This window comes from Sturnira hondurensis, unplaced genomic scaffold (assembly GCF_014824575.4).
Source record: "Sturnira hondurensis isolate 20B ecotype Veracruz unplaced genomic scaffold, ASM1482457v3 Scaffold0010128, whole genome shotgun sequence".
Lineage (NCBI taxonomy): Eukaryota > Metazoa > Chordata > Mammalia > Chiroptera > Phyllostomidae > Sturnira > Sturnira hondurensis.
The window spans coordinates 2610955-2632863 of record NW_028082759.1 but is presented as its reverse complement, the minus strand read 5'-3'; the positions used below and the strand labels follow the sequence as shown (position 1 = coordinate 2632863).

At 38.2% G+C, this 21909-nt stretch overlaps 1 protein-coding gene across 2 annotated transcripts in view; it reads left to right on the top strand.

Annotated features, from left to right (window-relative positions):
• PDGFC (platelet derived growth factor C) overlaps nucleotides 1-21909 on the top strand; it is a 170724-nt gene that overhangs the window by 139538 nt on the left and 9277 nt on the right. For both annotated transcript variants that reach the window (XM_037058277.1, XM_037058276.1), the window contains exon 5: nucleotides 18372-18579. In XM_037058277.1, the coding sequence (XP_036914172.1) occupies nucleotides 18372-18579 (208 nt within the window). The remainder of the gene's footprint in view (nucleotides 1-18371; nucleotides 18580-21909) is intronic.

Here is a 21909-nt window from a genome sequence, read left to right as displayed (position 1 = left end):
ACTGTATTCAAAGTTATAGTTTCAAAATTGGAAGAAACCTTTAGTTTTGCATTTTTCCCCATCTGATTCATAATCCCTTTGCTTTTCAGACAAAATGACTTTGTGACTTTGGCACAAAACTCCTGAATTTGTTATCGTTTAGCTATGGAGGCCGCCCCATATTTAACCAGTGTTGCTTTTAGGAATTTATTTCTTATATTAAGCAGAACTCTTTCTTCTCTTAACTCCCCCTTACCGGTCTTAATCTTTCCTTTGAAACTGCATGCAATAATTCTATGGCTTTCTTTTAAAACTACATGCAATTATTTTGACATTCTCCATTACTAATCACTCAGTACCACATAAAATGTATTTACACCCATCACCTAATATTTGTGAGCTTCAAAACAACCCTGTAAATTAGGTAGCTTACATATTATTATCTCTGTCACATAGATAAGTACTTTAAAACACAGAGAAAATAGGTCATTTGCCAGTGATCACGTACACAGAAAATGATTCCGTGGATCCAGAGTCCAGGCCCAGACCTCTGATTCAAAGTTCCCCATTCTTTCCATGATCATGTGTTGCCTCAAAATATCCTTTTCAGGTTTAAACTCTTGATTACTTTAAACAATATCTAAACAAATATACTTTAAACAATATATAAACAAATCTCACTTTTTCCCTTTTGTCAGCTATTCTTCAAGTGACCTAATTTTCAGGAAGAGAAGCTTTTGTGGTATGTGTCTACACGCCCCTAGATGCCCATGCAGAGCTTAGAGAGTGTTCACAAGCTCTGCAGGCTACATTCATAAAGTATTTTGTGATTAGAGCCAGTCTTTGCACCCCCTCCAGTAAATACCTTTGTTTTATCTGCATCTTCCTATATGTAAACATTTACATATTTTGAAAAATAAATTTGTATTATCATTTACCATTTCAGAGTGCATGCTTTCCAAATGAAGAAACGTAGGACTTGTCCTTATTTTATACATTATTGTTTGGTGAAATCAGAAACACTTACTCTCGGGACAGCTGTTTAAAATTCAAAAGTTTTTCTGTCCACGTTCTGTATTTGGTTAAAGGGGAAACCTCACATTTTACCGACCTCATTCAGCCTGCTAGCACAGGAAATAAATGCTTTCAGCTTGTAGCAGTGGACTCAATAAAACCTAAGTATTTTCAAAGTTCACTGAGAAACTGCATTACCCGGTTGACACAGGATTATACCATGTGCTGAATATCAAAGAAAGAGGTTAGCCCAGTATCAACAATTATATAAGTCTGCACTTTAAACCCCAAAACAACACTAACCACTTCCTAGACTACGAAAAGCAGTAACACAAGCTGCAACCACAGTTGAGCAGAGCATGTAAAACCACAGTTGTGCTGGTACTAGTATATAATTATTTCCATACACTCTGCATAAAATCATCAGAAGCCAGAAAGCATTTCCACAGCACTGAACAGCAAAGACGTTTAGAAAGATAAAGTAACCATTTCTGAAAAATGGTTTTAAAAATGTAGCTTTGTGTTTATTGCATGCATATTAGTGTTATCAGAAGATTATTTAGGTCCGATCATCTTCTTTAAAGCTATGATTTGTCTAAAATTATGCTTCTTGTGCGGAAAGTTTCAAGTTCCTCATGAAGTTAATACTTTTAACCAAAGAGTCTCCTTTGGGGCTAGTGAAAAACAAGATTAAAATTAGAATTTTAATTTCAGTTTTTTTCCCCACCTTGAATAAGAAGTAACATAATGAATTCACTGTGGAGACTAAATTAGACCAATGCTGGATTCAAATAAAGGTGTTTGACCGGACTGAGTTTCTGATACTGAAATTTAACTCTTTTTATAACAAATTTTTGTGTCAGTTTTTCTTTCAATATCTCTAAAATAAACTAGTAGAGACTCCTGTTGAATCTTTCATAGTCGAGCTCTTAAAGGATCTCAGCAAGTCCAACTGATCCCAGAACTCTTGGAGGTCGGGGTGACTCTGCAGACCCTGGGCTCACCATTGGGCTTGTGCTCCGTTTGCTGTGGGCTTTTCTCTTCCCCCATCGCCGCGGTGTTTGCCTACTGTGAACCTTAATTTGGGGGGACTGTTCACCTGAGATTACTGGCAAAGTCACCAGAATTACAAAATGCCCAACCACAGAATCACACCCACACACCATGAATGGTGTCCACAAAGGAAATCCTGCTGTCGGTATAACTGAAATGTCATTTATTTTAGATTGAAAAGTGGGGCTGCTGGACAGTCGTTCTACCTTTGATTTGTCCATGCTCCTTCCTACTCTCTGAGACTACCAATTTACAATTCCTTCTCTCTCTGCAAACCTCTAGGATCGTTTCTTCCATCCCAACTTTCAGATGATAATTTTGCTTCCTTTTTCACAAGAACACAGTGCAATGAGGAAAGGACATGCACAAACCCTCACCATGCTCTACACTCAGGGTGCCTGGACACTTAACCTTCCTCCCTGTGGCCTTGGGGAATCAGATTCCTGCCTAATTTCATCTCTGCCATCTTCTCTTGCCTATTTCTACTAGAGGGTGCTCCACACTCTCCTGTACCCTGCATCATCATCATAATTTTTTGACTTTCTCTCTATTGGTCAATTCCCCTCAGCATGCAAATATGTTGCCATTTCTCCCATCTTAAGAGCAATAAGTCCTTCTCATGATTCCACACCTTCATTCTACTTCCATTCCTGTTCTCTGCTGTCCTTGTCAGCATTTCCTAGAAGGTTTTTTTTTCTTTTTCTTTAATGTTCTCTTTCTCCAATTGGTCTCTTTTTATTCTCTCCTAAAGTCATACTCAACAAGCTGTTACCCCCACCACTGCACACCAAAATTGCATCTGCTAAGGTGCCAAGTGAAGGCATAGTGCTGAATCCAATGAAGGATCCTCAGCCCTCCTACCAGACTGGCCATCCGTGTTGGACACAGCTGACCCTTTATTTCCTCCCACGGAGCACTTTTCTCCTGGTTCCCAGACCACCACACTCTTTCCACTTTCTTCTTACCTCACTGGCTGCTCCTGTTTGGCCCCTTTACTGAGTTCCCCTTTCCTTCTCTGACCTGGATTTATGGCAAGGTCCCCAGAGTTGTTCCCTTTTTTAATCAAGACTCCTTTATCTAGACTTGGAAAGCGTGGTCCTAACCTCTTCTGAATTAACGCTCACTCTTTGGTGATCTCATCCAATCTCACGGCTTTTTGTACTATCCATAAACTATGGGCTCCCAATGTCTACATCCGGCCCTGATATCTAACCAGAAATCCTCACTCGATTCCCAATTGTCTCCTCAACCTTTCCATTTGTATTATTTCAACTACCTGCTAAGTGGCCCCCGTTTCCACCTTTGCCTTTCTGCAGTTGAATTTCCAGTATGGCAGTAGGTTTGCCCCTTTTCAAACATGAGTGAGGTAACATTCTTTTACTTAAAACTCTTCAGTGGCTCCCCACTAGGGTTGCCAGAACTAGCAACTAAAAATACAAGATGCCCAGTTAAATTTTCATTTCAGATCCACAATTATTGGTATACCTTTTGCACCATACTTATACTAAAAAATCATTTGTTGTTTATCCAAAATTCCAATGTAACTGGGTATCCTGTATTATACCTTGCAGTTCGACTTCTCACCCACCCAGATGAGTAAGTTTTCACTCCTTACAGGGACCCTAGAAGGTCCCACCTCACCTCCTGCTCTCTCTGGCCTCCAGTACTGCCAGCGTTCCTTCCTTGCTGTTCCTAGAGTATATCAGGCGTACTTTCTGCCTCTGATTATTTGCCCTGATATTCCATACGCCTGGGATAATCTTCCTCAGATAGCCGCATGACTTACCTTTGCATATTTTTTAAGGTGTGCTTGAATATCACCTCTCGCTAAAGTCATCTCTCTCTCTCTCTCTCTCTCTTCCTGCTTTACTTTTTTCTGTAATGTATTCTGTATGTTTATAGTTTTTGGCCTTTTTCTCCCTAGTAGCATACATGCTCCATAAAGGAGAGATACGTATTTATGTTCACCGCTGTGTCCGGCCCACATTACATTCTCGGTACATTGAATAATTAAATGAGTATGTATCATGCAAATGACCCTTGGATAATTAAGAGCCTATTAGTTATGAATGTACCTACTTATATATGGTAACAGTTTCACATTTTTCTCTCCTCATTACCCTCTCTGAAATCAGATGAAGTAATGCGGATTTTTAGAGAGCAAGATAGGTCTGAGAAATAAAGATAATTCCAGAGCATTAGATATAAAGAACAAAGTACAACAGAATACAGGAGTAGTATAAAGAGCGAAGAAATGAAGAAGAAAAAATGTGGGAAGGCACCCATAAATTGACCTTGAGCTTTATTGCATTTAATTGTGACTTTGCGTCTTCTGGGTATTTTAGCTTTCCCTGACTTGTGCTTTCCCTGCTACATGCAGAAAGTGCTGGTTCTTTTAATGATTTGATTAGTTGATCCCAGTTGGGAGAATTTTACCTTTCTTTTTCAGAATCACAGGTCTTTCACTTGTTCTGAGAAAGCTGTTCAGTAATCCCTTTACTTAATGCTAGGCGTTCTCCTTCAGTAGGTGCCTGGAATATCAGAGATAGGATTGAAGGGTCTATTTTTAGCTGTTTATTAAACTTAAAGAACAACAAACAAGATTTTAGGCTGATTGTTCTTTAGCCTCATTTCTTACGCACAATGTAAATGTCTTGTTTGCTTTATAATTTAGCTCACAGGGGCAATGATATCTCTAAGCTGTTAGAGCTCATTTCTGCATTGTTCTCATGTACATGAAAAATCATTGACAGTGTAATGAGCTACTGTTTGTACATATCATATAATTTATTTCACCATCTTTTATGAATGGCTAAATTTATTTTAATTTTACTCTTCCCTATTAATATCGTTACAATGGATATCCTTGGATGTACCTGTGATTATTTTCTCAGGATAAAATTCCAAATATGAAATTATAACAGCTTTGAAAATGGGAAATATTTAGATTTGTGGAAAATATTGTCTAATCATTCTTCAGAAATGCTGTGACATTCTTTCTCTTCTGTACAGTTCACGAAACAGGACATTCTTTGCTCTATCTTTGCCACAGTGCTTATTAAGTCCCCTCTATCTCCAAATTCCTTTCTTCATTAGGTGTCTTCTTTTCTGATTGCAAATATACACAGATTTATCCCTTATTATATTAAGCCTTCTTCTAGTCTTCCATCTCATTAACCCATTATTCTTTTTTCTTCTTTTTCCTCCCTGTCAAACTTAATGAAATGAGCTCTACTCACTCTCTTTGTTTAGCCTCCTTTTCTTAAAGGCCTCTTTCTTCCCTATCTACTTCAATGAAGCCTCAATATATCTAAGGGCACAGACCACCTCTTTAGTAAGTATAGTGGCCTATTTGTATCCTTCTTTCTTCCTGACTTTTCATCACTTTGACGTTGCTATCCATCTCCATGGCTCAAAACGCGCTTCTCTTTTGACTACAGACTCACAGATGCTTCCAGGGTCTGCAGGTCCTCTCCTGGCCTCATTCATCTGTTTCAGGCACGGATGCTGGCTCCTTTGCCTTGGCCCAGGGTCTGAATATTGAAAAACCTAAATTTCCTCTCCAAGTTCTAGGTTACCTCTTCCCTGTGAGGTCCCCTAAGTTCTTCCAGCAGAATTCGCTGTGCTCACAGCACTGTACTTTTCACCACTTACCCACAGGGTGCAGGTCTATCCCACACAGAAGAACCTCACAGTGGTTTCTTCATCTTCACCACCCCAGTGTGAGCACCAAATCGGAGCATAATACAGTTTATGGGATAATTTTATTTGTAACTGCCCCTGTTTTATACCATACCTTGCTTATTTGAACAAAAGGAAAGGATTCTCAGGTGTGTTTGTGAACGGCAGCCACAACACTTCACAAAATTATCCTATTTTTTTTTTGCCTTGGGTTATTTTTTTCCACCTGCCCGGAATTCTGACCATTTGGCACAATTTTATTTTAGTGTAATGACCAACATGAAAACCACATGGTGAGAGAACACACAGCTGCTTACACTTTCTGTGTGGGGAGGTGGTTCCCATTTGTGGACACGCACTGAAGACTCTACAGCATAATAGGTATCCACAGAGTGATTAAGGATGTAAAAGAAAGTGACCTAGCACTTGATACAAAAAAATTGTCATTCGTATTTTCCTCCGTCATCAAGATGAGCACTGCAGGGTGACTGGTTACTTTATAGAAGTGGATTTTAGCACAATTCCACTCACCGCTATTAGAATAAGGGTTGCACATGGACCTGACTAGTGCAGTCCTGTTACTTTGGTGGGGTTTTTGTTTGTTTCGTTTCATATAAAGACCTTTATAGGCAAGGAATAAGACTTTAGAAGACTGAAATTAGATGTGTGAGCTAAGGATAATATTATGCTTTTTTGAAAGTTCCTCAGCAGAGAGATATTCATGACATACACATACCTAGACTTGCATTCACTGAACTTCTTGTTGTGAAATGCTCATCCCTCCCCCCGCCCCTGCCGAGCATCTCCTGAATATAAATCTGTTTTAGCAGAGAAAGAAGTTTGAACACGGATTTTCCCCGTGGGGCAGGACAAGCTCTGATCTGCCGTATCAGGGGTAGAATGTTGGGTGGGGATATCAGAGAACACTGACTAAGTTGGTAATGTCACTTCATGCAGCACAAACCAACATAAATCATGAAGTAAATTCTAGAAATTAATTTTTACCTTGACTAAAGTTGATATAATGGGGATAGAGACAAATGTGTATCATTCTTATGTATAATGCTTAACTGTTTATTAAAATGTTTGATTATAATACTTCACTGAATCTTTAAAAATTCCATCCCTTAGTTTAAACCATCATTCCTACCTTAAGCATATATTCTAGACAGACACACACGTAAATGAGGTGTGCATCATGTCATTTACAGAAATACGTGATTTACCTTGGCTGGTGGGCATGGCTCTCCTCCTTTGAGGCAGAGGGCCCTGTCTGTCATCTGCATCATCTGTGGGCTGTGAGAGGTCTGGTGGGGGCCTTTGGACCACACCAAACAGGCCCCAGCGGAGGCCTAGTGGCAGATTTCAGAATGCATATGAGTTCACAGAGGTTTATCAAATCTATACAAACCTCTTCCATCAGGTTCCAATGTGAGCAATGTACAGAATGTTTCAAATAAAGATCATTTTCAAAATGAGTGATGTTTAAAGATACATACAATTTTCTGAAAAAAAATTAAACTAGTGTTTTTTATTAACCTTACCTACCATTAGTGGTAGAATGTGTAAAGCTCCATTATTTAACTTAGTCAGCAAAGGAGGGCAGTTGGAAGACTAGTTACTGTAGGTGGTGGCTTGGACAGTAATACAGTGTCAGTGGAGGTGGCGAAAAGTTGTCAAATTCTTTTTTCAGTGTTCTTAGACCAAATTCATTGTTTGAGGGTGGGGTTAGTGTTTCCCCATACCAACAACAAGGACCTTTCTGGACCCCAGCTGAGTGCCCTTCAATTCAACAGTTCTGATGCTCTCTACCTAGAGATAGTATGAGATTCCACAGGCTAAGGGTGCTGTCCCACAACACAGCCCCCTTCGCCCACACTGCAGACACCAGCTGCAAGCCCAGGTTTTTACCTGGGCTCCTGACTAGCCAGTTACAAATTGGGGTTTCCAGCGACCCCCTCCAACTCAGGATGCCTAGCTTATTACTTACACTTCCGACTGAGTAGCTATAAGTAAGTGGTTCCCATAACCTCCTCCCTGGCTTTGATTAATTTGCTAGAGCAGCTCACAGAACTCAGGAAAACATTTTACTTACTACACCGCCCATTTATTGGAAGGGAATAATACTCAGGAAGACCGAGATGAAAGAGAGGCATAGGGCAAGGTATTGGGAAAGGGCGCAGAGCTTCCACACCACCCTCAGGCACGCCCATCCTCCCAAGTCTCCGCTTGCTCACCAAGCCAGAAGCCCTCTGAACCCAGACTTTGTGGATTTTTAAGGAGTCTTCATTACATAGGCCTGATTGACTTAATCATTAGCCTTTGGCAGTTGGTTCTGCCAGGATCCTCCAGGTCCTGTCTCTCCCCTGCAGGTTGGGGGTCACCAAGGGTGCAAATCTTTACATGTTTGGCTCTCTGGCAACCACCATCTTTAGGTGGGGTCCAAAAGCCACCTCATTAGCATAACAAAGGACATCTTTATTGCTCTCCTCTCTTAGGAAATTCCAAGGGTTTTAGAAGCTCTGTGTCAGAACCAGAGACAAGACCGAATACATATTTCTTGATGTAAATTATGAGATCGCAGATTTTAACCCTTTGAAGGTAGAATCAAGATAATTTGCTGTGTGACCTGGGGTGCAAGCAGAGGTGAACAAAGGATGAGTACATCTAATGGCGTGGCCATTTACTGAGATGGCAAGAAATGTAGGTTATAAATAGGAGTTCGATGGTTGTCAGCATGCAAATCACATGTAATGCTTTGAAACTAAATGAGATCACCACAGGAAAAAATGTACACAGAAAATAGACGAGGTACGAGGGATGAGCCTTGGACCAGCATAGAGAAGATGCTCAGGAGGAACCAGCAAACGGAGCTCAGAAGAAGCATCTGTGGAGGTAGGAAGAAAACTTGCAGAGCGACTTATCAGTTAGAACAGAGAAAACAAGCCATCCGATTCAGCCATGGGTGCAGGTGGGAGGCACTGGTCACCTTCATGCCTTCCATGCATGCAAATCATGCAAATTACTTCCTTTAGACTCTCAGGTTTAGATGCCTCAAAGCAACCTCTCAAGGGATGTTTTATTACTATCCCCAGTTTCGGCTGCTTGCTCCCACTCTTTTCTATACTGTCAAGCCATTTAAAAATAAATAACTCACCCTGGCTGGTGTACCTTAGTGGATTGAGCACGGGCCTGCAAACCAGACGATTGTGGTTTGATTCCCAGTCAGGGCACATGCCTGGGTTGCGGGCCAGTACCCAGCAGGGGACTCATGAGAGGCAACCATACATTGATGTTTATCTACTTCTCTCCTTCCTTTCCTCTCTAAAAGATAAATAAATAATATCTTTAAGAAATAAAAAAAATAAAAATAAATAACTCTTAACCATTGTTTTTAACCGAAATGAAGTCTTTCATACATTTAAAATTTAAATGAATTTGTGGATCTTAACTTATTGAACACATTACAGTGAAAATATCTACCAATCTACTCACTGATTCTTGGCTAGAGTAACCCCCTACCCAAGGAAAAAAAATTCACAAATTTCCCTTAATAACCATTGACTGACACATTGAATAAATAGTGAAGCATAAGAGAAACTTATGTAAGAGTCTTTAGGGTTTCCTGTATGAGGTGCACATAAATTCAACTGTTTTGTGAAGGTGCGTGTTTCTTCCAACAGTTTACACCCACTGGCATTTACAGTTCCTTACCATTGACCACTTCTTCAGCATTGTAACAAAGCATATTCACAGGCCTTTGAATAATGAGATGGGGGAAAAGTCACGTCATGCTTTTGTGTCTCACACATGCAGCTGCTAGACATTGTTTCAGCTTGTTCATGCCCTGTCACATTTTTGATTCAGAGGTATCGTTTTTAAAATCTTGGTAGGAAAAAAAATCCCTTAATTTTGGCTTTCCAATAATGCCATTGTGGAAAATGGGCTTGGGACTATGTTATTTAGTCGTCTCATGGAATTTCAGTTTTCAATATAGGTTATGACCGCTAACCCACAGTTTTACCTGGGAAGTGGAGAACTCTGTGCTGGCTGGTTCACCAGCCCACACTCAGCCTGCATCCTGGTGGAGAGTTGGCTACTTCTGCTGTGAGACCTTCCAACCTAAGGTGTTGGCATTAGGGTGAAAACTTTAACTGGGGTGACTGCAGACCATTAACACTTTAGATGCAGAGGATCCGAGGGAAGCAATATCGTAATTTACAAATGTAGTCAGGCTGAAGTTCTCAGGTTTCCTGCTGATAGGAAAATTGAGCTGGTGAAGCAGTTGCTTCACCCAGTAGTTTAGGAAGAAGCTGTGCTTATGAACATAAATATTATTTTTTTTCTTAGGACAGCGTGTTTGGTACAACTGGTTGCCTCTTTTTCCATATTTGGGCCCAGCCAGGATACTGCCGTTACTCAGGGTTTTCCAGAGACCATGAAACTCATGGCATTTGAAGTTCAGATTCAGGTTTGAGCCTTGGAATTATTGCTTTTAAGTGCTGGATGATAAACACTGTTTGCTTTTAAAACTGGACCGTCACAGTGATGGGTTGCATAGATATGTCAAGTTTTATTCAATTACCATGCTCTTTCAGCAAGAACCTCTCAAAATTAAGATGCGATAGGAATACAATTGGCTACCTTCCCTAAGATTTCTCACTTGCATATATAATCCGCATTACCCACACCGTATTAAAACATCTGTTCTTGAGTAGGAATGCAAGCATTTGCTTTTCTTTGCTGGCCTCAAAATAATTTAAAAACATAACCCAGATAACTTTTTTGGATAAATCAGATAAGAACAGGGGGAAGGACAAAGAAGCATGTTTAAATGAATTGTTCCAGGGCATTCTTGTATCTTTACAGAACCTCCCGTCAGTTGTTCCTGGCAGGCATTTCTGTCTGCATGCCCTGTCTGCCTCTTCAACTCCTTAGAAGTCAGGACTATGGACAGTATATCAACTTGACATTATAGAAATGCGATTGGAGACGCCTTTAAGAAGTGATGTAACATAAACTGAACTCCTTTGCTCATGACACCTGGATTATTATTGTGTTGTTCTTTTGTTTTCAATAACTACGACAACAAAACCTAGTCTTTATTCCTAAATCTCCTGTTAGGTATGAATGAAGTGAAAGGCTCCTTATCAGTTTGAAATGTACTGTATGCATTTGGCCAAGAAAGCAGCAACATAAATCTTTGTAGGCCCTAAAAGTTTTGCAACAGTTGCTATGTTACTCAAGGTAAACATCTGTATGGTTGTATTTGCCCAGAGAAGATTCATTGTAAACGTTGTATTTTTAAAGTTGCACTGAGAAAAAAATAATTCTAATAAAAAGATAAGCTATGCATTTTTAGATATAACTATTGTCAAATTTTAAGCAGTTCAGAGAGTACAAGAAGTCAAACAAGGAGTCAGCTTTTTATTTTTAAAAGGAAAAGATGGTAATAAGTGCATAAAATATTTAAGGCAGGCACAATAATGTGCAACAACACTAAATCATTGACTTCTTCAAAAGTAACACTGCGGAAGTCAGTAAGGGAACTGACCCCTGCAGCCAAACCTGCTGTCTTGAGCTTGTAACAGATTCATGAGGCTATGACTTTGTCCGAACACAGGGGCTACCACTTATTTTTCAGTCATAAAAGTATATTTGCTTTTCAGTTATTCTTTTATATTAAGTTCACTTTTTATTGCCCAGGATCATCAGGATTTGTGTGATACTGCTGGGTTACTTATGTGATTCATAGTAACAAATTCTCAGTTTGGCTATGTTTTTGGCAAGGGACATATCTCTTCTTTGATACAGAATACTTGATTTTTAAAGGCTAAGATTCACAAGGGTGATCATTTGGGCCTGTTTTGTCCACAGCCTACCTCATAGGCTTTTTAGTAAGTGTTTGTTAAATGATTTAATGGACGTAGTCTAATATTAACTTTTCTTGCTGCTGTAATGGATTTTTTCAGCTGAGAAGTCCATGCCAGCATTTATTAGTTTTCCGGGGCTGCTGTTACAAAGCACATGCCCCAGACTGGGTAGCTTAAGCAGCAGAAATTTATTTTCTTAAGGGCCTGGAGGCTAGAAGTTCAAAATCCAGGTGTCAGCAGAACTGGTTTCTTCTGAGTTCTTTCTCCTTGGTTTGGAGATAGCCGTCTTCTCCTGGGTCTTCACATGGGCTTTCCTTTGTGCGTGCATGTGTCCAAATTTCCTCTTCTTACAAGGACCAGTTAGGGCTCATCCTGATGACCTCGTTTAAACGGAATTACCTCTTTAAATGTCCTGTTTCCAAATACAGCATTAATGTGTAGTACTTCAACATAAGAATTTTAGTGGGACACAATTCAACCCATAACAAGGCATGCGTCTGTATTTCTCTGAAACACGGTGATATTAATTCTCAAAGCACGAACCTGTTTTCTTCTGATTTTTAGAACCACACACCATTCATTCATAAGCTAGCTATGTTTTTCTAGCTCTATTTGTGTTCTGAAAAGGCAAGATAAACTTGTATGTACTCTCAGGACAGAACAAAAAAAAAAAAACAAGTCAGTGTTGGATTATGTTTGTTTTACCAGAGAGTGTTTCCCAGAATGCACTGATAAGCTAGAGCAGCAAAGAAGATTTAAGGGTAAAAAGAGAGAGCAACCTCATCCTCACCACAGGGTCACTAAGTAGTACGTTTGTTTCTGAAGCTCCGGATTTTGCTGAAGCTGTGTTGGACCTTTTTTTAAATTGAGATATAATAGAAGTATAACGTGTAAATTTAAGGGGCAGACATGTTGATATGATACATTTATATTTTGCACCGTGATTACCACGGTAGTTAACACCTTCATCAAGTCATATAATTGTAACATAATTATCAATTCTCTTTTGTGGTGAGAACAGTTAAGATTGTGCCTCTTGTTGCATCTTTGAAATATATGATGCGGTGTTTGACTGGAATCACAGTGATGTGTATTGAATCTCCAGAACATTTTGTCTTCTAACTGGATGTTGTACCATTTGATCAACGTCTCTCCAATACTCTACCCCCAGGCCTCTGTACCACCACTGCAGTCTGTTTCAGGAGTCTGGCTGTTTTAGATTTTGCATATGAATAAGACCACACAGTATTTAACTTTCTCCCTCTGACTTATATCACTTAGCATAATGCCCTCAAGGTCCATCCATGTTCTCCTGGCTGAATAATATACACTGTACCGTATCTTCTTTACTTATTCATCTATTCATGAATACTTAGGTTGTTCACTATTTTGGCTGTTGTTAATAATGCTGCAGTGGATATGGCCATGTGGAGATAGCTTTTCCATGTCTTATTTTCATTTCCTCTGGGTGTGTACACCCAGAAGTGGGATTGCTGGATCATATGGTAGTTCTAATTTTAAATTTTTGCAGAACTTTCGTCTTACTTTCTTATAGTGGCTGAATACATTTACAATTCCACCAGTAGTGCAGGAGCATTTTTTTTGGAAATGACACCAAAAAGCACATCAATACAACCAAAAGACTAAACTGTAGGACTACATCAAACGGCAAAGCTTTTGTACATCAGAAGAAGCAGTCAACAAAATGAAAAGGCACCTTGGGGAAGGGGACAAAATATGCGTGAGTTATATAATAGATAAGGACTTCATATCCCAAAGATACATATGCAGAATTCACGCATCTCAATAGCCAAACAAAAAGATGAAAATTGGGCAGAGAAACTGAGTGGAAGTTTTTCCAGGCGGCCAACAATATGTGAACATTCAGGAACGGAAGCTCAACGTCACTGGTCACCAGAGAAATGCAAATCAGAACCACTGTAAGAGGTCCTCTCAACACCTGTTAGAACGCTACCACTGAGAACGTGAGACAGAAAGTGGTGGAAAGGATGTGGAGAAAACGGACCTCTGGCAATTATATAAAATTGCATAGAATTCTGGAATTTAAAAACTAAAAGAAATGTAGCCACCAAATTTAGCAGCCAACATTGACAGAGGAGGAAAGGGAGGCCGAGAAGGGTTACAGTATTGGCCCTACTTTTCTTTTCTAAATGTGAGCAGCTCCAGGACTACAGTGGAGGCCCCTTGACTCCTGAGCAGAGTTCTTCTCTCACATCACACTGTCATTCATGAGTTTCACCAAGGAATTTAAAAGACCTCATTTTGTATGCCACCCTTAACACATGATACTGACATTTTGGAATGGTGCGGTTTGACAGGGCACTTCATTGCCCTGAGATTTTGAATTCCCTTTCTGCTTTTTCATGATCTATCCTTTCGAAGTAATGCACCCCAAAGGTCTGTCTAGCTGAGGACTAGGTGCTCCACCCAGGTCCTCACTGCTCCCGTGCAGGTAATAGCAGAAAAACATTTTTCTGGCTTACTAAAGTGAGAGGCTGTTAATTTAGTTGTTTGCATTACAGAACACCAAGAAGCTGCTTTTTGTTATTGACCATCCCCTCACCCACTAAATAGTCTCAGGACAAATCATGATGTGAGTATCTATTTCCAGGGTACCTAAAAAGAGATAGGGGATGGGGGATGTGAAAATCCAACTCAGTTTCCGTCACTTAACCCCATCATAAGTATTGTTAGAATTTTCTGTATACTTAAATAAGGGGTAAAAGGCTTTGAGCCTGTACTAAAAGAGGAATTTTGCATAGAGGAAAAATGAAAGCTTAAAAAAAAGAGAACTTTTTGTCCTCTAACCATTTTTTCCCACTGTTCCCCCTTCTCTCTGAAAATCCCTTTAGACATCTTAGAAAAGCGGAACTTTGAAAGTGAAGGACTTGGTTGTTTCTAGAAATGATGGGTGGAGTGACAGTCATGAGAAAAGCCCTGCTTTTCTTTTTTTAAGAAAAAGCGCTGCTTCCTTCGTTCTGTCTGGGAGTTGACTTTTTGAATCTAGGAGGAGAGAGTTGATTTCCCCTCCTGTTTTTTAGGGGGTGGGTGCAAACTTCTGTGTGTGTGTGTTTAATTGCAAGTTTATCTTATTTTAATTTAAATATGTAAAAGGTTGCAGGTTTATAACATCAACCAGTGCATGCTTGCAGTAACATGTGCCAAGTTGTTTTCTCCCAAAGTTTGTCAGGATTGCGAGGATTGCGGTTCTGATACTTCATTGAACCCAAGGTGTGCGTGTTTGGTCCATCCAGTGTTGCAGGCTTATACTGTTTTAATTTCTTTTGTATGAATACCGTCACCTTTATCTCAGCAATGTTGATTTCACTGGGGCCTGTTTATTGCTTCAAAAGGAATGTTGTAAGCTGTGGCTGGTGTAGCTCAGTGGGTTGATTGTGGGCCTGAGAACCAAACAACCATGGTTCAATTCCCAGTCAGGGCACATGCCTGGGTTGCAGGCCAGTTCCCAGCAGGGGACACACAAGAGGCAACCATACATTGATATTTTTCTCCCTCTGTCCTTCCCTTCCCCTCTAAAGATAAATAAATAAAATCTTTTAAAAAAAGAAAGGTTGTATGCAGTCTCCAACACATGTGAAAAGTAAAATAAGCTTGAAAATAGCTTAAGTAACAATTTTATAGTACGTCTAACTGGGAGCTGTGACGCTTTAATGAATAATATGTACCTTCTGTATTAGCGTTCTATATATTTTAGATTATGATATATTCAATTTGTTTTACATCATCATAGCCATGAGTGATACTCAGTTATTCATTGAGTATTACTGACCCTTCATAATACTCAAACTTATACTTTACATAAACATAAACATTTGGGCTTATTTTTTTAATGGGCAAATATTTTTGCATCAACCTTTACATGTTACAAATTTAACCAATATTAACTTAATTGGTCGATTTAGCAATGGAAATTTTTATTAGATAATTGTTCATTTACGCCTCTAATACAGTTACCAATCATAACTGTCATCTTTGTCAAAGCCATTTTGCATTTCTTGGACAATTTAAAAAATCATGCTAATAAATAGGAATGTATTGAATTTGATTTCTGCCCTCAAAATTTAGATATAATAATTGGAAATATCTTAGTACTGATATTTTAGCCACAAGGTCAACATCATGGAAATTAGATCTCTAAAATTAGAATAAAATCATTGTTTTTTAAAAAATATTTTATTTATTTATCTTTAGAGGGGAAGGGAAGGAGAGAAGGAGAGAAATATCAGTGTATGGTTGCCTCTCGTGAGTCCCCTGCTGGAAACTGGCCTGCAACCCAGGCATGTGCCCTGACTGGGAATCGAACCACTATCGTGTGGTTCACAGGCCCGCGCTCAATCCACTGAGCTACACCAGCCAGGGCAGAATAAAATCATTGTTGACCCAAGGCTTCCACATTTATTTCTGCCAACTATTCTTTACAAAAGCGCACCTTTCCACCCACTGTGTACAGTTGGGACTCTGTACCCACAGAACCTTGAACCTCAGCAGGCACTGGACCTGCCCCAGAGTAGCTTCTGCGTTTCAAGTCGTGTGCTCACAGGATAGCCCCAAATGGGGATGTTTTTCAAATGGACACAATTGAGATATATGGGACAATGATAGCCCTGTTATTGAGGAAGTTTTCATGCATGAATTGGGTTCCAAGAAAGACCAGTAAAAACAGTAAAGATTTATTATGTGGATCACAGGAGGGAGAGTTTTGCATATGGGAGGAGGGGAAGAGCGATTAACATGGGTAGAAGTACAAGGTCTGAGAAGAATCTGACATGTGCAGTAGTTAGTGAAGAGGCTAGATTGATTGGAACAAAATGTGCCTGTCTTTGATGAGTGGAGGATTAGATGAGAAAGGTCAGCAAAGGTCAGACTGTAAGGATCCTGGGTACAGTGGAAGGAATTTGGATTTCATCCTCCAGATGAGAAATCACTGTAGGCATTTATCCAGATTCATCACACGATCAGTAATAACTTATTTTAGGTAAATTAAGCCAGGGTCATGCAGCATAGAATAAAAGGAATAAGAGAAGATTAAAGGCAAGGAGACAAAGTTAGAGGGTGCTTTATACAGTCCATGGTTTTCATATCTAGCATTTTTACCTGATCCCCCAAAGCAATCCATATTTATTATTAAAATGTTGAAATATGTGTATGTATATGAAAGAAAATTAAGTCTACCCATGCTCATTTAAATGATAGATAAACACTTAACATTTTAGATACTGTTGATCTTTTGCCTTGTTTCAATTTATATATGTTGAAATTATGGTATATTAACACTATTTTTATATAGCTTGTTAATTTTGTCATTTACTACATAGTAAACATTTCTTTTAATAAAAATTTCCAGGGAACCTCATTTTTTATGTTTGTACATTATTTCAATTCATAAGAAGTGTAAAGAACTATTGCAATTGTTGTTAATTTAGATTTTTCCAACTTTTTGTCATTATAAATAATACTACAGTGAACATCAATCAACATAATTGCATTTTTCATACTCTTGTTCTCCCCTCTTCCACAAAAAATTAAATTGAAAAATAATAAAGAAACCAAGTTGAGCATTTGTTAATTTATTTATTTTCCCTGTTTTATTTCAGTTCTGATTTACCATTTAGTTCACATTAAAAATTGGGTCCCTGTTGAAGATTTATCAAAATTATTGCCTCATTTTGTTGCTTGCCATTTAAAATGATATGTTTTGATGCACTATTCTGTATATGGGCATTTCATTTTTCATTTTTCAGGTTTTCATTTTTTTATTTCAAGCAATACTGTGGTGTATCTCATTGCACATGTTTTCATGTATAATAAATTTTAAAAATGTAAACCTTAAAAGTGAATTACAGGGATTTGGAACATGTAAATCTTGAACTCCAGGATCTTATGTAAACTAAAGCAATTTATATTCACTTCTGCATGTAGAGCAGAGAAATTTCAATTTACCTAAATCCTTGACAGTCCTTTCTTTTAAATGCTTGCAAATCTCATGTACATGAAATAATATTTCCTTTTGTTTTTCTTTTCTCTGACAACTAACAGATTTTAGCATGTTTTTTATATCTGTTGACCATTCAGGCTTCTTGTCTAGAATTTGCCCATTTTCAATTAAGTCGTTTGTCTCTTTTTTGTAGACTCTAGACACCAACCTTGTGAGTGTTATATAGTTGTCCAGAGTGTCCTTCCAGTGTCTGTCTTTTAAACCTGTTTATTAAAAAAAACTTTACACTAATTTATCAGAGTTATCTCTTACAGTTTGAACATTTTCTATTTTGATTAACAACTCCATTGTCAAAGGTATTTCACTTAAACTTAGGTGACAATGCTTTATGAGTTAATTATTTTATATTCATTTTTAAATTTATTTGATGCTCATTTGCATAACTACAGAGTGATTTTCCAGAGTAAGAAAAGTGAAAAGTGAAAAACAAGCAAGACTTTGGTAAACTGTATTATAGTTTCCATTGTAAGCGGAGATAGTTTTGTTTTTATTTAAGCAGCACATCCACCTTAGCCTGTGGTAATGATGTTAATGTCTTTCTCATTGACTGCAGAGAAACCCTATTAAGAGCTCATCCACCTGAAGTCTTGCAAAATAATTACTTCTAACTGGCGTTGAACACAGTTTGACATCCCATGTATTTACAGCCTTAGTCTCCCCAACTTCTTGCCTAAGTCCAGAAGAAATACATTGCCATTTTAAAACAGTTAACGTAGGATTCCTTTTACTTTCAGCAATTCACAGAAGCTGTGAGCCCTTCAGTGTTACCCCCTTCCGCTTTGCCACTGGACCAGCTTAATAATGCTGTCACTGCCTTTAGCACCTTGGAAGATCTTATTCGGTATCTTGAACCAGATAGATGGCAGTTGGACTTAGAAGACCTGTATAGGCCAGGTTGGCAACTTCTTGGAAAGGCTTTTGTTTTTGGAAGAAAATCCAGAGGTAAGCTCTCTCTTCAGATTAGAATCTTACTTAGTTTCCTTAGCAGCCAATGTTTCAGATTCTTCTGTCATAGCTTCTAATGAGCATAGGTTAAAATTGTCCAGTAATAAATTGAAATACTCCACTTTCATAACATTTGAGTATATTTGCATATTAAGTAAGAATACATATAAGAGAACTCAGTTATAACTCAGTGGGTTTGGAAGATTAAAAGGGATCCTTTTGATGAAAATTTTGCCATTTTAAGTTAAAAATGTCGTTTTGATGAAGCCCTCTATTATATTTTGTAAGAATCACTGCTTATTCAAACCTCAGATATGGGGTATATTGATGTAGAGATTCAAGAGAGATCACCATAGCTGCTAAGAAATCACGTTCGGGGCTAAAAAGGGAAGCTTCATTAAGTTCGCTGTTTACCATGTCTCCTAGGGTCAGGATTATCTTAACTTTTATTTCCAAAGCCTAGAAACTTTTCTAAGTAACATGAAAAATAGCAGTAACTGACCGTAAAATAAAACTAATAGTTTCCCAGATAGAATGCATAGGAGAAGGAACCCCCGCCATGATAGTTTTTCTCTGTGTAAACCTGCTTCTGAAATGATCCCTTTTGACCATAAGAGCATATATCTCCCTTCAAAAGTATAAGAGTTGGTCAGTCAATGTAATTCCACATGGTGAAGAAATTGAAAATAATGTTAGCTGGGTTTGCTGCAAGGTTAGCTAATTTCCTAATAACATGAGAATTGGAAAGGACCCATATCAGACACAAATGAACGTAAGTGAATAATTATAATGCAGTCAAAAAATCTGTTGTGGTCTGTCGGAAACATTGAAATCTACTGGGCGTCACTTTAGAGAATGGAATGACGGAGAAGGAACAATATTTAGTTAATTTGAGCGATTCACAGGGGCAGATTGCACCAGACTTGTTCTTCTAAGTCTTGTCAGGAAGAAACCTGACTCCTGCCCTTTCCTGCTGAGAGTTGCAGCCCTTCAGGACGAGGAGCTTTAATCTCAGCAGGTCATGTGCAGACTTGCCCAACCATGGTATTTTGCTTTGCCAACAGACGAGGTTTCCTTTCAGCGATATTTGAAAGCGGTGTTCAAGTCCATGGGCAGCCGAATCTTGTCCAGATGCTGAAAGCTGTTACATATTTATAAGATTTGATCTTGATGAATAACTTGATGAATAACTTACGAACAATACTTCCCTTCCCTCCCACCTCGGAACAGGAAAATGAAGATCTACAAGTCTGGCTGAGACACTCATGAATAGAGCCTTTGTTAACAAATTTCAAGGAGGTTATCATGTTGATCGGTAAAAAGTAGAGGGAGTAAGCCAGGTTCTAAGCTCAGGTCTAGTTTTTTGATAGCTGATCTCAGGATTTGAGCCTAAAAATTTCCCTTCTAGCCAAATGCCTTTGTGCCCTGTACCTCTTCATGTGGCGATCAGTGAAGATCTAGCCAGCGGCTAGCGTATATTTAAAAACATCCAGCACTGAAACAGATCTTTCAAATATTCATTTAGCACTTTCCAAATTGAAGCTCTTTGCAGTTTGCCAAGACTATTAACTTTTTAAGCATACAGTAAGTGTGAGAAAAGCAGTGTATATTTTTGGAACTTTACATAAACTGAAGTGCAGGTGTGGGATAACATCTATATAGACAAAACCAACTTCCCTCCCAAGAGTCTTTCTACAAAGGAATGAGGAGTAAAACGTTTAAAAGCTTCTAATTAGACATCGAAATAGATTTTCCACAGAATAAACATATCACAGTGTTACCACATTCATCTTAGAAAGACCACCCTCAGATTGCATTACAGTAATAGAATATTCTTGGGCTGAATATCTCACAAGCACGAACAACTCACAGTTGAACATATTTTTTTCAGTCAGTATTACCTTTTCTAAGTAAAACTTACAATACTGATGAATCTAAACAGGAAAATTTGCATTAGAAAAACTGTCATTGGCATCTTGCTCAAAACCATCCTTCTGAAAGACAAGTTAGGAGGCGGTTTTGAAAAGAAACTAGGAATTTGCTGAGTTTTATTTTACAAATATGTGTCAGAGGAAAACATCCACAATATTACAGTTAAATTTTAAAAATGAACACATTGGGGCATGATCTTTCTTTCCCTGTTTCTTTTTTTTTCCCTTTTTGCCTAGAAATTCTACACAGTGTTTAGAGAATTCATGACCCCAATTTATAATCACAGGGCTTATTTTAATGAAACTTAGGTGGACTGAAGCCTTAGAATCAGGAAGCATAACTTTTATTTAAGATTACCAAATTTAAAAATCCTTGGTGTATTTTCAGCCCAGAGTGGACAGAATAAATGTTTTTCTGTTTGATTATTTTCCCTTTCTTCTTCTGGTTGAGGCTTTTCATTCATGCCATGCTACTACAGAAAAAAAAAAGTACCATATTTTCTAAGTCAGGCTTAACTAGTACTTGAAAAGAGCTTTTGACTTTTGTGTCAAACATGATAAATGAGTGGAAGCTAAGTTGAAAGTGTGTTTAAATTTTCACATTGTAGCAGGTATCATAACTTAGTTCACTTGGGAAATCTATCTAACCTTTTATTGTGGTTAAGTAAACATTTTAAAGTGAACATACACAGTCGCATTCTCTAGTTGCATGAAATAGTGTGTTTAAAGCCATTTGAGGTAGATGAATATCCTTTCAAAGCTAAGAGCTTCATTCACGTTCTAAAGAAGTATAAATCTTAAAGGAGCATTGCAAATTTTGGCAACCGACTTTCGTATGTATGCGCATGTTTTAGGTTTTCTTCCTTCTTGCCCAGATAGGAACTTCTATAGAAAAGATTCAAATAAGCTCATGTATACCTTAAACAATAGAAGAGCAATGTGTACATATACTATTAGTTCAGCAAAATGAATCAGTTAAAATATGTGACATCTGACCTAGTTATCTCATTAATTTTGTTAAAATTGGTCTTGTATAGTACCCAAAAGAATGAACTCATTTTTCCTTAAATATTCAAAAGCTTCTACAGGATCATTTTTCATATTAAAAGGAAATCTTTAAATACTTAAATGAAACAGTGATTTTTCTATTGAGTTAGAAAAAAATAATTTTAAACTGAATAAGATGTTGAAATGAACCTTACTGAGTTAGCATTTCTTGGTGTTTTCCTAAACTGACCAAGGCTTTAGTCAATCATATAGTTTATATGTCCTCTAAGTTATGATTGCATTTGCGTAATTTATAATACATTTTTGAAAATATATTGGCTCCCTTTATCACTTTAGAAAACTTTGATCACATGTACAATATAACATAACCAAGACAATAAGCATTTGA